Source organism: Empidonax traillii, unplaced genomic scaffold, assembly GCF_003031625.1.
Source record: "Empidonax traillii isolate 1590-97213 ecotype Southwest subspecies unplaced genomic scaffold, ASM303162v1 scaffold312:size2399984, whole genome shotgun sequence".
Classification (NCBI taxonomy): domain Eukaryota; kingdom Metazoa; phylum Chordata; class Aves; order Passeriformes; family Tyrannidae; genus Empidonax; species Empidonax traillii.
The window spans coordinates 1949025-1966570 of NW_020955505.1; the positions used below are offsets into that span (position 1 = coordinate 1949025).

A 17546-nucleotide genomic window follows, 5' to 3' on the forward strand; every position below is an offset into this window, starting at 1 on the left:
TGGTACTCAAGGTTAAAATCGCAAGTGCTTCAGATGCTCCAGTCAGGTTCAAAGAACTCCAAAGTCAGACAAACTGTGATTTCAAATCAGTTCTTAAACATGCCCGGTGCATAAAAGAAAATATGACATTGCTCGAGGTAGGTAGGCAGTGTATCTCAGCTCCCATGTCATGGACAAACAACCTGGAATCTGCATCATTAAGTGAACATCTGTTCAACCTGCATAAGATACTGAAAAGAACAGAAATGAGTTTCTAATTGTTTAACATCTGATTAATGCTAAATTCCCTCATTTGCCACTGGAGATCGAAAAAGCAGAAGCACAGAAATGAAGACTTCAAATAGAAATTTTAGCCTTACATTAGACACTTTCATCAGATAAAAGATACCACATACAAGAAGAGAACAAGAAGTCTATGGGTTTTGCATTTAGCATTTGTCACAATTCAAAGATTAAGAAAGTGTGCTTGGGTGGGTTTTTTTTTGTTTGGCTGGTTTGTCAAGGGGTGTTTTTTGGTTGGGTTTTTTATTTTTTTGGGAGGAGGTTAAATCAATTAGCATGCATCTGTAAAAACTTTTGATAAACTTCCTCCCAATCATTAAAAGGCCCAATATAAAGCACAAAATGGTAAGACTCAAAGTGTGGGACTCAGACTCTCATCTGCTATGAAAAAGAACTCATATAGTACTCAGCTGAAACCACAGATCTGAGAATTTACTAGGAGATTTTTGTAATAGTTTTGTAATGAATTTCTACAAAACTCAGATTACTATCAACTGTCCAACCTGAGCTGGTGAGCAGGGCGTAGAACATCACAAAGGAAAACCAGATACTTTTTTTAACTAAGTAGTGGCAAGGCTCTGAATACTTGAATCATGTGGAGAACAGACAAGAGCTCTTACACAAGGCGGAAGGGTTTAAACAGTAGCTATCCTGTCTTAGAAACACTCTGTTCCTTCTGTATTCCAGCACTGTCTCTTCCTTAGCAGAAGCAAACATTCATTATTTCCAGACAGCGATTCTTGCTTCTAAATTTGTTAGTCTGCTGTAAAAACAATGAGATACCTCTTCACTTTATCCTGTGCAAAAATGGAAAAAAGTTAATGTCCCTATTTTGAGCCTTAGAACAAATAAATCTTCAGCAAAATTCTGCACTAAGTTTAAACAGAAAAAAAAAAAAGAACATTTGAACCAGTTGTTTTGGGTTTGTTCTTTTTTTCCCCACAAGAACTATGAATTATAAGATAAATAGAAAATATAGTCTTTACCAGAGTTCACTATTCCATTCACATTTTAGTGAGTTTCTTTGACCCAAGACAGTCATATTCCATTGCTTCCCACAAATTTCAAGCAAGACAAAACAGGAAACTTTAGTACTTTGAGCTGATCTGTAAGTAGGGTACTTTTTCCTCCTAATGAACCAATTTTAAAAGACAACACCAACCACTTGAGAAAGCCAACTGAATTGCAAGGTCAACAATATATGAACAGCATTTCTTAAACGAAAGGTGTGATTACAGTCTGCATTTCCAACAAGAGGGAAACTTCTGCAGGAACCAGATAAATCTCAGTTCCAGCATTCTGGAAAACTTCATGTAATGTTACTTATCTGGTAAGCTTCTTTATCAGTCTCATAGGTCAAGATCACTCATTCACTCATATCTCACACAAAGAACAAAACAGCACTTATTGCTTATCAGCAAGGTTGAGAAGGAAAGAGGAGAAAATGCCTGACTACCACTCGAGATGTACAACTAGTGAAGCTGTCGATTACCCAGTTTGCAACTCTCCTGTACACCACATAATCAGGTCAGTTAAGGGCAAGGTGGAGAAGTGCAGCACCACACAGAGCAAAGGACAGTTAACAGCTCTTCAAATACACCGTCCAAATCACTACCAGTAACTATCCTCTCAGACAACAGTACAAGAGGTCGTTCTGGCTCTTCTGAGTTTGTGATGCTGGTGGTTGAAAGAGGTAGACAAGGTAAGCAATTTATTGTTCCTACCTAGGAAATTAATAGAAAAGGCCTTGAGAAAACAAGCAGTCACCCTATGTCCTTTCAGATGCTTTGTTAATATTAGTCTCCTCAAAGTGATTTGATTCCTCAGAAGACAGATTCTGAGAAGCTGTCAGGCTCTCCTCAGCCATGGAAGAGCCAGAAATTATTGCAGTTTACATCAAATAGCAGCCATGAAACTATTATTATATGGGACAACCTCAAGTAAAGGTCTTACAAAGTCAGGCTTGGGCCAGCAAACCCCCTTCATGGACCACTGGACAAGTCTTCTTAAAGTCACCAATCAAAAGAAATGTAGCAAGTAACACTACAGACTTCAATAACCTCAATCTTCACATAAGTATCCTCAAGATACACTACAGTGGATTTCGGTTTTTTCTCCTGCAGAGTCAATGCAGAAAGCATTGACTAGTTTAATAAGAAATCGATGATCTCAAAATTTCACTTCACTCTTTGAAGGTTTGTGGGACAGAGTGCATGCCACAGATGTCAACAGCAATTTAGACATGACTGATTTACAAATGCTTCCTAAAAAAATCTGGTATTTTAGGATTTACTAAGTAGTTTCTCTAATGTGATTCCTTTCTCCAGTGAAACTCTCATGTGCTGTCGAAGTCCTAACTTTAAGAAAACATCCTGTTCTGCGCAAGTGACATAACGAGGTATTAAATATCCAGGATTCAACTATCTACCATTGCTTTTGAGGATTGGGCACAGAAGTTGATCTAGGGTCAGTGCTAAAGTGCAGTTTTTCATATCAGCACTAAGCTAAGGGCATTCTGGTCACTTCCTACATTTCAACGAACCCACATCACAAATTCTAATCTGAGCATTTCTTATTAAATACTATTTCATTGGGGCAGAACACATTTGCTCAGGAATCAGTAGACTTCAGTCAGACGGGAAATAAAGGTACTTTTACTACATCCTAACCAGTCTGATGGTGCTGATGAAGAACCTCTGAGAAGGTATTAACATCTGTCATTCCAAAAGAGAAGGCCAGTATCAGTTTAGGGAGGTTTTGTTGTTGTTATTTAAAAAGCAGTAAGGGATTAAAACAAACTACAGTAAGACACCTAAGGAAAAAGGGAAAAGCCAAAAATCAAAAGCCACCTCACATTTCTGAGCTCCTCATTAGAAAGCTGAGGGCCTGGTGACACGGAATAGGAGTGCATGTTTCAGGACACTGCTATAGCAGACTGGTATTAAGTGGCTACAGCACATTTATAAGTCAGAGTCAGGACAGATGTACTGTCATGGTTTAACCAATGTAAACATGAATTGGCATCTCAAGACAAAACTTTGTCAAGCCTGCGGGGAATTTGCACAAGTCATGTAAAACAGAGATGGAACCGACAAAAAGGGAAGAAGTCCACAAGTAACGTTGAAGGAGATGATCCAGCCTGGAGAACAAAATTGCCTAAAGAGTAGGTTCTACCTTGTTAAATACATTTAACCAACAATTAAAAGAGTACACTTTAAGTTCTGACTGATGGCAGCAGCAGAGAATACAATATAGGCCTCAAAGATAAGCATGGGACATGCAGGAACACACCTGTAAACAAGTAAAGAACCCATCACGAGCTACACAGTTGAAATTAATTTGACCAAAGGATCTTGTTTCCTGATAGATCACAGGACAACTACAACTGAACAATTCCTCAGATTAAGGCATCAACAGAAATGGGCGTGGCAAGACTTCAATCAGGAGAGCTTTGAAACAAAGCCTTCTGAATCTCTTCCTTATGGTAAAACTCCATAAACATCACCAGAAGATCTCAGAACCTCGTAGGCCAGGTACCACAACTGAGTGGAACACACAACAGGTGGCAAAATTCCAAAGTAAATAGGTAAGATCACAGAATGGCTTGGGTTGAAAGGGACCTTAAAGCTCATCTAGTTCCAGTCCCCCTGCCATGGGCAGGCACACCTTTCAAGATGGCAGAACTGAGTTTATAAACCATAATTCCCCATAAGCCATAGTACTGTATTACTTTAAATTTTTTTTTTTTTAGTCAGTTAAATACTACTTATGAAAGCTGAAGGATAGAGAGAAGGATGAAGATGGTCCAGGAAGAATAAGAAAACTGAAGGAGTGTGTACCAGAATCACAGTTAAGTCCACTAGCACCGCATTATTCAGTCGGTAGCACAGCAAACATTTGAAACAGTTTGTCACAGTTGGCACTAAAACCCTTACACAGAACAGTTTAAGGCAGCAGTACAACCTAAGTTGATCCTGTTTTTCTTCCCCCACTCATCAGATGGCTAACACCAGAATGACCTACATCTGAACTATAGGTCACAAAACAGTAGCCATTTGATAATCCTCCCCCATTTTCAGATTAGGGGGCTTAATAGCTACACTTAGGTAAAGTCAGATCTTTGCATCTAACTGGGCTTTGCTGTGGCACGGTCTCTGTCCTGTGAGCCAAACTGACAGCTGCAATCACAAGCAGGAGTCATTTAAAGCAGTCTTCTAGAATCTAAATTATATACAGCAGCAATACTAATTCATTGTTAATCAAAAGTCATCCAGTAGTTTTGCATGAGGAATACTTTAACCTGGCATTACTAAATGGTGTAGTGCTTTTAGAATGGAAAGTAACACTTTTAAGTTAGATGTGTAAAGCTTTTTGACAATAGCTATGAAAAGCAGCAGCATATTCAACCTTAGATTAATTACACTGGTCTCTGACCTATTAGCAGCTCAGCAGACTAGAAATGCACTAAAGCTAGTTTATAAAGCAGTGGAATTATGACAGTGAGAACTATTATTCATATGTAAAACTAATTAGCCTGTAGTTAAGATGATTTGAAGAAGCTGAGAACTGTGAAAGAAGGAAGATAAATATTTATAATCTGAAAATTATGCATTTTTAAAAGAAGGTACTAGCATTTTAGAATAAAGCACTGAAAACAAATTTTTTTTTCCACTGAACAGCACTTTGAACATAGAGTAATCAATCCCCAGGTGCCATTAAAGCTAGGATGTCTCATAATTGGATACCAGGACCATAGCAAGTTATACAGAAACTAAGAGTGAGAAGCATAGTTAAAGAGGTCACAAATTCAGCGAGCTTTCATTTACCAACTAATTTAAAAAAACAAAACAAAACGCCCCCAAAGAAATCAATCTAGTAACATTTACCCAATTCTCACTCCTGCAATACAACACATGCTTCTGTGGAGATTTAAACCTGGACGGATGTTGAGAATCAAACACAAGAGCAGTAGCTGAGACTCCACAAGAATTTTGCAAAGAATAGAGTGTTTACCTAAGAAGGAGTTAATCCAGCTTTTCAAGATACTACACAGGAACCTGGGCTGTGCCAAACTGGAAACAAAAAAAAAAACCCCGACACGTGGCTCTTTGATCAGCAGAGTGACATGCTGCGGACCACATCCCATAAAAAGGCATTCAATCTCTACCACTCGGGGCATTTCTGCGGATTCAGAGTTCTCTGCCCTTTGCACTATGTCTTCTGCCCCCTTACAGGGGGTAGTGGCTCGTCAGACAAATGAGCCACTATCGTTCATCTTCCCATCCCTACTCTCTCCTCTCTTCTTCACACCTTTAGTGAATGGAAGGATAAAGTGATAGATTAGCAGTGGTAAAAGAAGAGATGTATCACTCCCCAAACAAGGCTGTGCTTGGTTTTGTTTTTGTTTGCTTTTGTGCTCTGTGGGTTTTTCCTAATATACGGGAACTAAATTTGTAATGCCATCCTACTTTTCAGAAGTTTGATACTAGACATGTGAGTCACATCAATTCAGCTCTGTTCCAACCTCTATTAATGTTCCAACCTATCTTATCAAAGTTCCCACCAAGCACATTGAAGAGAGCAAGGTTCAAGAATAACATAAAAGACAGTGGTTTTAACTGGGACAAAGAATTTGAATTTAGTGAAGTCTATAAAGCTCTGGCTGACCTCTACACTTTACATAAACACACTGAACTCTAAAGGTTAGAATAATAACTTTGTTTGAAGCCCTGATACTTGAGTCATACTCAAGAAGAAGGGATCCATTGTAACTATTCAAAACATCCATATAATACAGCTGAAAAATAAAGGCAACCTTGGAAAAGGAGAAGAGGCACTAATTTTTCCCATTTTAGCTGTAGGTAGCACAAGCCCTAACTATTTGCTAGTAACTGGAATACAGCTCCTCAACCACTTACACTGATCTGATAAACTGATCAGCATGATACATTCATATTATTATTTCCCTTACACAGCAAGACAGTTCAACTACCAGAAAACCAACCCAAAACAACAAAACCAAAAAAATTCACAGTAGGCTCCCTGGACTAACTTAAAACAGAAGGGCAGTTCACTGTTATACCAGACAAGTTCCACTGCAGAGGAAGATAAAGTGGAAAGATCTTGTTAGTGGTACTGCATTCTTTCTCTCACTGACAGTCTTATTGATTAGGACACTCTTTAGCCAACTTAGTTTTGCAGCTCATTTCAAACCCACAAAAACTGTCGCTAAAATAAGGAGTTGCAAAAAATCAGTACAGCTAGTTACACTTGATTCAGAAGAAAAAGCAGGTATGTAGTAAACCTGGTTAGAAAAGGGATCCAAGTTAGATTAGATCTGACCTTTTCTTTCCTGTTCACCCTCCTGCCACGTCTCTTCTCCTATTTTCTAGGTTAGTGTTAAGCTAGATTAGTTTTACGGTCTAGTTTACTGAACTGTTTAATAAATGAATGCTCATACCAGTCCACATAAATCATGAAGGTAGGTACAGTGAGTCCAGAAAGAAAAACAATAAAATTGTGTTAAGCATAAAAAAAAAAAAAAAAAAAACCACAAAAATCAACAACCAAAAAAAACAACCTCAAAAAAAACCACCCTGAAAGTTATCAACCTCAAGTATTAAAGTTACTGAAGGCCAAATCAAGGGAAGAACTGAGATGGAGTTGCAGTGACTTTATCTGCACTCCATGGTTTTGGTTTACACAAGTTCCAGCTTAGGAAACTCTCAGTGACTATAATGTAGGAAGACTATCAGAGTTTAAATTTCTCAGCTCACTATCAGCCACATAAAAAGTAAACAGCTACCATATAAGAACATACAATAAGAGAGTTCAAACTATGCCTGAAAACACTGACAAAGATTACAGTAGTTCCTGGAACACTTAAAAATTGAACTGCTTCCACATACCAGCATAGGGAGCACTAAAAACAATCACAGGTTTTATCAACACCACTGAATATGTGTATCTACTTGCACGCTCTGCAACATATTTCTGTTTTAAGTGCAAAGAATTCAAATAAAGCACTGCTTGCATCTGGCACAATCCATGGATTAGTCTGTGTAGCAGGTACAGTTTTGTCTTTCATAAAAATTTTGCTCCATACATCCTTGCAATTGCAGGTTCACAAGGGATCAGTGAAGTAGTGCTGCATCTACTGCTAAATACACTGGGCTTCCTCTCTCCACCTTTTAAACTTAAACCTCTGGGTGTCATTTATCTAACTTTTCTTGTACTTTTTTTCCCATGTAAAAATTTCTGACAAAAGTCAATCATAAGATCCCTCCAAAAACACATAACGACAGCAGCAGGCAATTACTTCCTTCTGAGAGAAAAGCTGATGAGTTGAAGTGGACTGTGAGAGAATATGGAAAAGAAGCAGATTTAACACTACACATTTGAAACAAAGATAGTCCAACACAAAATAAACCCCATTTGCTTTCTCTTATTTCAAACTAAAAACAGTCAATGTGATACATATACTGCAGTAACTTCCACTGACATATACACACACACTGACCATTTTTTCCTCTTTGTCCTCTGTTTAGTTCAGGGGAAATTGGGATTGTACATTTAAGGCTGTGTTCCATTCCTGGCAGCTGACAGTGCCACAGGCAGCTAAACCAATCCAGTGGTTCCTTTCTGCAATCACCCATCCTGCTTCTTTACACAGTCCTACCCCTATCCTTGTGCTAACAGCAGCATCCAGACTTTTTTTCTGCAACCCCCAACTCCTCAACAGCCCGTTGACCAGCTACTGAGTTACAACAGATCAGACAGGGGACCAGTGAGTGCTGATGCAAGCATCCAAGGAATATGAACATACAGTCAGAATCGCAATTTCTCCATTCTGGTAACAGTTCCACAGGACTTGATGATGCAAAATGGCACTTCACTGCATTCTTAAACTGTGGTTTCATAATAAGTGTTCCATGCTAATGCTGACTTGCACATTGGCCTCTGTAATACTAGTTTGAGCTATTCCCTTACATGATACCGTCTTCTCATTGCATCAAAAACTGCCTATGAACCTGTGCTGTGGTTCTGATCTAGATTTAACTCGCATTCTTCTTCCAACATTTGCAGTAACACTGAGATTACTTCTTTGATCTGTTTCACACTGGAATCACTGAAGCACAACAGATCCACAGGAACACCTTACACCGGTATTACTGTCCATCACACGGATGATGGCACTACAGCGGGCTTGTTGACTGTTTAAGGACGCTGGAGTGACAGGGAAGCAAAAGAGTTCAAAGCAGTTATCCTATTGAAGTCATTCTTGCACACAATCTGTTAGTAGCCTGACAAGTAACAGAGCACTGAGCCACCACAATGATCATTAGCAGACACACATGAACATTATAGATGTCTGGTAAAATAAACAGTTCTCCCACTACTACTGTTCCAGCTATAGAGAATCACCTAAAACTGCACCAGTGTTACAAAAAAAAAAAAAAAAAGGCAACACTAACCTGCTGCAAAGTACTTACAGTCACACCAAAAGTGAGAACACTGCTGCGTGTTGTGGGAACAAAGATACAAAGTACTTTAATGCAGGAGTGTTGCAAGAGGGGGGATGCCACCAATTGCAGTAACTACAAATCTTTTGTTTGGGGGGAAATTCCTCTTCTTGGGAAGTGCACCTGCAAGACAGCTTGTTCAAAAATAGTCAGCTGGAGCAGAAGTCCAAACACTTTTAAAAAAATTAAGATCTAGACCTATGAAAATAGATTTAGATGCACTAATATCCTAGTTTTGAAGGAAAAAAATGAAAAAATGTAAGAGTGAAGGAGTATTTATATGCTAGATTTCACAAACATACAAAAATGGACTTTTGCTTTGATCAAATTTCAGTTTTCATAAGAAAGCAACACCAAGGCTATTTCCTATCAAATGTGTGCCCTTAAGCTGCAGCAGAAGAACAGTAAAACTTCTGCCCTTTCCCCAAATAGCAATGTATTTTTTTTCAAAAAGAAGTTGCAACGATATTTTAAACTGTCACTGAAAATGAAAATTTTACTGTTATATTTTCACAACACACTGCAAGGCCCTAGCAAGATTTCAGCATCCATGACTGGAGTTACCTGGCACTTTCCATTAAAAAGCCTTGCATTATTGCCCCAAACTTCACCCCTAGGATACTGTGATAACATAGTAAATGCACCACCTTATGTTTGAAGTTTTTTCTTGTACCCCAGCAATTACTTGGTCTCTCCTCTGTGCATATTCATGAAAGCAATGGCAACTCAATGTACTTGCCAACACTCTACCTGTAAAGTTCAAATGAAATTGGGCAGTAGGATCCAAGACTGCTTGAAAAAACTGCATAAATCCTTTTTCTTAAGGCTAACCACAAAGCTAGACTTACTAAAGATTCACACTTGCCAAAGCCTCTCAATCCAATGGAATAGTATTAACTGATTCATATTACAAAGTTTTAATCAAAGAGCACCAAAGAGCAATTCTTAACCATTCTGATATCACCTCTACAAAATACCTTGCAACCTAAACCACCACAGAACTCAGTTACTGGCTAAGTCAGGTACTTCAAATCTGAGCTTTCTGTCACTTTTCTATAAACTCAGAATTTTAGATGTTATGTCACAAAGACCGTACCTAGGGCAAAACATAGCAGCGAGCACTGCTATAAACAGTATTTGTTAGTTTGTATTATGCATGCTGTAAAAACATCAAGAGAATGGAGATCTCTAGGTGCTTTTAAAGAGCATCTAGTTTTGAACTCTGAGTCGTGCAAGAGTTCCGAACATCCAATAAGCACAAGTCTAGGCATCTTAGGAATGTTAGCGCTCAACATAACACACACTTAGGTTACCAGCTGAACAGACATTTTGTACTGAACACCTACTTTGAATTTTTGTTAATATATTTCCATTCATTTACAATGTGATGTCTTTTGTACCTTCAAATATATTTAGATACCAAATAAGCAAATTTTCAGTAACGTCAGTGAAATTTTATCACTGTTTTTCTTCTCAACTTCTTGAAATGCTTGAACATTTTGATATTAGATTTTAAATCATATTCTGCAGGACATAAATTAACGTATTAGGCTGGCAAAACCCAAGTTTTTAAATATATGCATGGGCTTTAGAGTTAAGTCTGCAATCAGGTTTTGACCAACAAACAATTCAGCAATTGAGCCCTTTGAGCAGAGGACCCTAACCACCATTGGCCAGCCACTGAATATTATTTCAGTCTCACTGTTTTGGATATAAAAGTCAACTGTCATTCACTGTCTTGGAGGTATTAGCTCTGACTCAGTTTACCATTTCAATAAAGAAAGTAGATGAGGAATCCTTGACAGATAAAGGATTTCAAAGTGCTTAACTGATGATACTACAGAAATACAAATATAAAATTTAATATCAATACAGTAAATGACATGACATCAAAATAAAGCTGAATATCTGAAAAATTTAGCAGAAACAATGTGACTTGTTAAAAGAGTCTGTCCTTTCTTGCTCTGCTCTCTGACCATAATGCTTCACAAATAATAGTCCACAGAACCATACTACCCTTCTACGTTTTTTTGAAATTAAAAATAATTTTAAGGGTAGAATGATCTGTTGTTGGTGATGCTTTTTTGGGGGGTTTTTTTGTTTGTTAGGATTGACAGTAAGCTAGTTCAAGGACTGGGGGGCTACTGCCCTACCACATTGTTTTTCTCACTACAAACATGATTCTAGAGAAGAAGTGGAGAAAGAAAAAGTAAGTTTTGCCAAATCCATCATACTCACCACTCCTCCATCCACCATCTTGCCATTTCAGCCACCAACCCAACAATTGTTCAGACCTTTCCATTAATACTAACTTTGTTAGACTCTTCAAATCCTTGGGAATACTTTGGTGAGTGAGAACAATGAACAATTTTTAATTTTAAGTTATTCTGAGCATGAGGTTTTTTTACAGAACTTAATGCAACAGGATTTCAAAGAAGAGGGGGAAAAAAAAAACCACAAAAAACCACAGCCCACACCTGTTAGGTGTACTCTACCTCTACTATCCTGATTACTCACTTTTTTGCCACTTTGTTGACACTTCCTGATAAGGGCTGCTCAACAGGCATGCCAAGTAACAGTCGTTAACCGAGACAGTGCTCGACTAACTTTTAAACCATAATCAATGTCCTTCCTCCTTAGTAGTTGCTAATCATGTCAAGGTTCCCTTCAGAAATAACTTTGTGTAAACACACGAAGAAATCATACCCTAAATAAGTTTTATTCCAATGAAAAGAAAGCTGAATGAGAAGCACCATCACAGTGCAATCAGTGTAAAATGTAAGTACTTACACTTTTGCACTTTACAATTCTCAGTGAAAGGACAACAAAAGAAGCAACTCTGAAGAAGTTCCCTAAACACTGCAGATCCACTCAGCAGAGGAGCCAAGGTGTGATATTTCTTTGCACTCTTTCTCACTGTGGGTTGTGCTGCAAAACTGCGTTTCCTGAACAAATCTAGCAATACGTAATTACCACCCCAATGTTTCTTCAGTCATTCACTATGTCAAGCAGACTTCTGGGATTTAATTTAAATTTGAAAGAGAAATGCCATTAAGTAACAGGTAGCCACTGAAACTGCCACTTACATACTGGCAGAGATATCCGTCCATGAGGTTAAACAGCTTACAACAGCATCTATGCCAATGAACTGGCTTTCCTTATATATTCCAATTAAACTGCATTCTTTCAGTAAGAAGTGTAATCTAGTGTAGTAGTGGATGGAAATAAACATTGCTTTTGTACACAATTTTATACTTGGAGGATTAAAAGGACAGTGCAAGCATACGCAGGTACGATATCATACATATAGGCGTTATAACAGGTGTTTAGAAGAGTTATTGGGGCAACACAGCAAGATCAAGAACCTTCTGTGTATAAAGCAGACTCCAGGTTACTGAAAAATCGTGAAGAAAAACCCCCGCTCGAACAAAGCTAACTGCCTGTAATTGTAAGTGTACCTACTTGTTAGATATTCACTTCTTACTTTGATCTCAAGTGCACTCAGTAGCACTGAATAAACCCTCCTAGCCACACTGGATGTGCTTCCCTGCTCAGCCATCGGGGAGGATAGGCACTGACGCTAACGCGCTACTTGGAGATCAAGGATCTTATCTACTTCCCCGAGAAGGGAAACGTCTGTTGAAACAATATAAATAAAGCAGTTCCTGGCATCAGTGTTCATCTTCCCTCCTCCCCCCGAAAAAAACCAAAAAGCCAAACAAAGAAAGAAAGAAACAAACAAAACCCATCCCAGCCGAGGCGGCACACGCACGGAGTGCCAGCGCTTCCAGGGGCAGGGGCGGGGAGGGGAGGCTGCCTCATCTCGGGCTGCCGCTCCCGGGGCTGCTCCGGGCGGGAACGCCGCCGGTGCCCGCGCGCCCCCGCCTGCCGGACACGCGCGGGGAGAGTCACGTGAGCCCGCGAAGCTCCCGGCACGAGCGACCGGGACAGCCCCGGGGCGGGAGGGGGTGTGTGTGGGGGGGGAGCTGCCGTCGTCATGACAACTTCCAGGGGGAGGGAAAACTTCAAATCCCAACCGTCAGTGCAGGAGCGGCTCCCTCTTAAAGGCGCACGCACACACAGACACACACACAGAGGCGGGCTCCCTTCCCCCCTCCGCCCCCCAGGCACTGGCGATGGAGGAGGAGAGGAGGGGGGCAGCCACCGGCGCTCGCCGCGCCAACGACGAGGAGCCGAGACAAAAGGACCCGAGCCGAGAACGGGTCTCGGTCGGCAGCAAAAGGAGGGACCCGGCGGCCACAGCCAAAGCCGTAACACCCACCCTCCGCTGCCCGGGGGCGGCTTAGGACCCTCGCTTTCCCCCGCAGCCCCTCTCGGCTCCCGCCCTCCACGAAAGCTGCCGGGGCCGCTCCTCCATCCCCGCTCTCCCTCTCCGCCCACCCAGCAGCCCCGGGCTCGGGGCACCTCCGCCGCCCCCGCTCCCCGTCCCCCGCTCGGAGCCCCGTCCGCCGCCCCTCGGTCCCGCCGCGCAGCCGGGACGCCGCCGCCGCCCCCTCTCTTACCCACACAGTGCATGAGCCGGTGCCGCCAGGAGTCGAGTTCTCGGCGGACTCCCCTGCGCTCCGCCGTGCAGCGGGGACTCCGGCACTGGGAGGCGGCGGCAGGAGGAGCGGGAGCCGCGGCGGCCATTCCTTCTGTTCCCTTTTCCATCTGCCTCTGACCTCACGCCCGCTCATTTACATACGAGCGCGCGCTCCCCCGGCTCCTCTCCCTCCCCCCCCACCCCCCTTTGCCTCGCCGAGCGCGCGCCCGCGCCCCCCCGGCCCCCCCCGCTCAGCATCCGGCGCAGGGAGCGCGCGCGCCGCCTGGCGGGGGGAGTGACGCGCGTCCCCGCGGCGCGCCCGCCCCGCCCGGACCCGCTTCTGCCCCGCGCACCGCGGGCCGGGCCGGGGGCCGGGCCGAGACCGGACACCCACTGACCATCGGTGTCCCCCGGCCTACAGTTCCCGCAGGGCAGCGCGCCCCCCCTCCCGCCCGGTCAGAGCAGGCGGGGGCGAGGCACGCCGGGAACTGTAGTTCGTGAGGGAGGGGAGCGGCGCCACCTCCGAGGCTGCTCCCCGGGGAAAGCGGCGCGGCGGCCCTGCCGGAGGCCCCGGCGCTGCAGGGCCGCCCTCGCCCCGCGCCTCACAGCCCCGCGCTCAGAGCGTCGCCAAAAGCCGCGGAGGTCTTGTCTTCATCGCCTGGGCTGCCCTGGACACTGCTTGGAGCAGGGCTCGTTCCTGGATCAGATCCCCCCTCACCCACCCTGCCCCCGGGCCTGCTTCCAGCCCGATCTCCCTCCGGCCCTGCGGCAACCGCTCAGCGCTGTGCCTGCTGATCCAGCTTCCCAGATGCTCTCCGTGCGGAGATTTTCAGAGTTCTCTGAGCTCTTGCTCGGTTCACGAGGTTGTTTTCCACGGCTTTACCTTCAACCTACTTTTTATGGGGGTGTTGATCATGTAGAGTGGGACAGGGAGGTTTGCTGGGGACTGGCGTCACCCAGCATTATCCCCCACTCTCCCTTAGGAAAAGACTAACGTGGAAAGTGGGAGCCAAGTCAGTTTAGTTCAGTATCTGGGAGCACGCCTGAGAAGGCTTACTATCAACCTACGAATAACTTAAGAACTAAAGTCAGATTAAGGTAACTGCAAGAAAGTTAACACACAAACGTCATATTGGATTACTCGGAGCACTTTACAAGCCCTTGGACCATCAGTTGTGCTGCTCTGCACACAATTACCCTTCGGGTTGTACCTCCAGCACACGACAGACATCCCTCCCACACCAGTCTAATGTGACAATTGCTACCCATGCTTTGCAAAAGCAATTAGCAGACTTTAATTCCACAGACAGAAAAAACAAAATCTTGATATTTTCTCAGATCTTGGTGTGTCTTTGAGTACCTCCTCCTCCTCCACGCTCCCTTTCTCATAACAGTCTTTGTAAGTGTTACTTCAGCAAGAAATTACATTTAGTGTGCTTATTTGCAGGTTGTGATAGAAAATAGAATTTAATAAGGTCATAGAAAAGACAAGACTTATGTTGCTTTTGCCCTTACTACCTCAAAAAGGTTGAAGGAACAGTTGGTGGAAAGAACAATGTCACCCCATATATACCCAATTTTTTTTCTTGTTCTAGAGTATGAGCAGAATTAACAGCAGCAATACTGTGTCAAAGCTGCAGAAGAGCTTCAGCTTTGAGCAATCAATAGGAAGCTATTCCCCACTCATTCACCCCTCTGTGTATCTGTGTAGACTGTCAGAGGCAGGGCTATTTGGGAATGGAGCTCTTACCACCTTTCAGTGGAGAATTACAGGAGAATGGCAAAACTGGAGGTGCAGCTAAAAAGGCAGTCCATTGCTTCCTCTAGCTTTTCATCATGGCAGCCAGCAATAAATAGCAAGCATAGATTACCAGTCTCCTGGCTGCCTCCTTCTTCACCTCAGATCTGCTGCGAGTACCTTGGGTCTCACACTGGCCTTCCAAACAGCCACAAAAATGGTCAGCTGTGCCTCAAAGAAATGGCAAAACCCAAGGCAACTCTGGGAAGTTGTTGTTAAAACCCACACAACCCAAAATGTAACCTTATTTGGATGGGGAATACGTTGGTTTCAAATTAATAATACCACCCAGTGATTTTTTTTTTTTTTCCATAAGGATGGCTTAAAAAAAAGTAATCCATTATGCACTGGCTTCTACTGCAAGCCTTACATGGTGGCTATTTCCTTCTGAACTTCATAAAGATGTTCTTTTATTTTGTAGTTGAAGGTTATATACAGGGATTGCTTGTAGAGCACAGCCCTGAAGATCAGTTCTGCCTCCACTGTAATGAACAAAACTTTGGGAACAGATGGCACATCACATCTTTTTTTTGTGAAGAAATTTCATAAAAATAAACTTTGTGACTTCTGTAAAACAGCTAATTGAGCTTAATAATTTCAACACACAGGAATTTTAAATGAATAGTGTTTAACTGAATCCCTAAGGTTATGTAACAGGAATGAGTTTTGTAGGGACAGAAATGCCCCGCATCTGAAGAGTTTTATTTTCAGATGTCTGTGATTAAATAAAGAGTGGAGAAATAACTCTCCACTCTCCTCCATTTTGCAAATTTAGCATACTTTTTGTTGCATTTTTAAGGTTTCTCCTGTTTGAGAGGCTTCTCCATGCATGAAAGAAAAAAGAAGTAACAAAACTAATAAAGCTGGTGGGCAAATTTCAGAGAGCGGGTGAAGGGAAGTGGAAAGAAAACATTTCCTGCTGAATTTTTATAGTTGCCTAGATTTTGAACTCCTAGTCCTGAAAATACTACCTAGAAATCAGATATGCTGTAGAGACTAGTTTTGAACCGCTCCCTCCCTTTTGAGATGCTTCATTTTTCCAAACATCAAACTGAAACAGGTAACCCAAGGATCCTGCTTCAGGGATGTTTTTTTTACATTAACAGTACTTTTTTCTTCTCTATGAAAATTACTTCCCAGAAAAGAGGTTACTTCTGATGTGGATTTGTACTTGATTTTATAGAAACATTTCCACTTTTCTGAACAAGGGTTGGGTCAAAACCCCAAAGGTTATTGAGGGCGGAAGCTGGAGCAGTGAGGGATAGTTTTGATTCAGTTAATCTTAGCTGCCTGTCCTAGCTAATTTTTATGGGATCAAGGCATCAGTTACTTAGAAATGGCTCTGGAGGCCAAGTCCAGTACAATTTTATTTTAAGCTACAGGAGTTATTAGTGCTGTTCTTCCTGTATGTTTCATCTCATATGAATTTGTGGGTAAAGAGAAATTAAAATAGTCATGGATGCTTATGGTTTGGTACCACAACCCAATCAAAATCTGACATTTTGAATTAATTCTTGAACGCTTTGGGGAGATTTAACCATCTTATTGAAACGTTGCAAAATTGTTCATCACCAAAACATCTCTATAATTAATCCCCAAAGGTGAAATTCACTGCTGTACAGACAGCTTTGCATGGCTCTTTGTCACATAAGTACTGCTTTGTGGAAACTAGGGGCAAGGACAAAGTGTAATTTAAACAGTCTAACTTGAACAGAACCCTGTAGCAAGACTTCTGCAGATGCTATCTGGAAGTGAATATATCCTGGGGTAATGAGCTCCTTCTCTCACAAAGATGCAGTTTGTAAACCTTGAAATTGTCAGTGCCTTGGTAAAACAGAAAGGGTTAAATGATTAATTGTGTGATAACTTTATGAATAAGTATTGCAGGTACTGATTGATACTTGAAAAATATACTGCAACAGAAAACAGAAGGGTAAAATTAATGACAATACAGGAGATTTCACCATAAACAATAACATGGTCGTTTAGATACAGAATCTAACAAACTAAATAAGGGTTATTTAGTAACTAGTGTGAATATTAGATTGCAAATACAAACACAGACAGAAGATACCTCTGCTATTCCAGATTTCATGTACAGCCTCTTCTTTTTCCTTCAGCAGAAGCAGCTGGACCAGCTGTATTGCAGTACGGCAAGAACACTGTGAGAAGTGGGCCAGCCCTGCCTGTGTGGCAAGCAGCTCAGCCCAGTAAAAAGATTATCCCAAAGTTTAAACTTTGAATTTTCATGACAACCTCAATCAGTGTGAAGATACACATAAATATGTTTAAAATTCAGATGGTTTTGACATCTACAGTAGGGGCCTTGTGAGCCTTGAAACTTAACCCCCAAACATTTTCTTGCACTGCCATCATCTCTAAATGAAAATGAAGGGAAATG

General features: G+C 41.9%; 1 protein-coding gene across 9 annotated transcripts in view; it reads right to left on the reverse strand.

Annotated features, from left to right (window-relative positions):
• LCORL (ligand dependent nuclear receptor corepressor like) overlaps nt 1-13544 on the reverse strand; it is an 83177-nt gene extending 69633 nt beyond the window's left edge. For 6 of the 9 annotated variants that reach the window (XM_027891190.1, XM_027891188.1, XM_027891187.1 and 3 more), the window contains exon 1: nt 13328-13544. In XM_027891190.1, coding sequence (XP_027746991.1) covers nt 13328-13475 — 148 coding nt within the window. In that variant the 5' untranslated portion in view covers nt 13476-13544. The remainder of the gene's footprint in view (nt 1-13327) is intronic. The other 3 variants (XM_027891196.1, XM_027891194.1, XM_027891191.1) reach the window with 2 other exon arrangements.
• Between the last annotated feature and the right edge of the window lie 4002 nt (nt 13545-17546).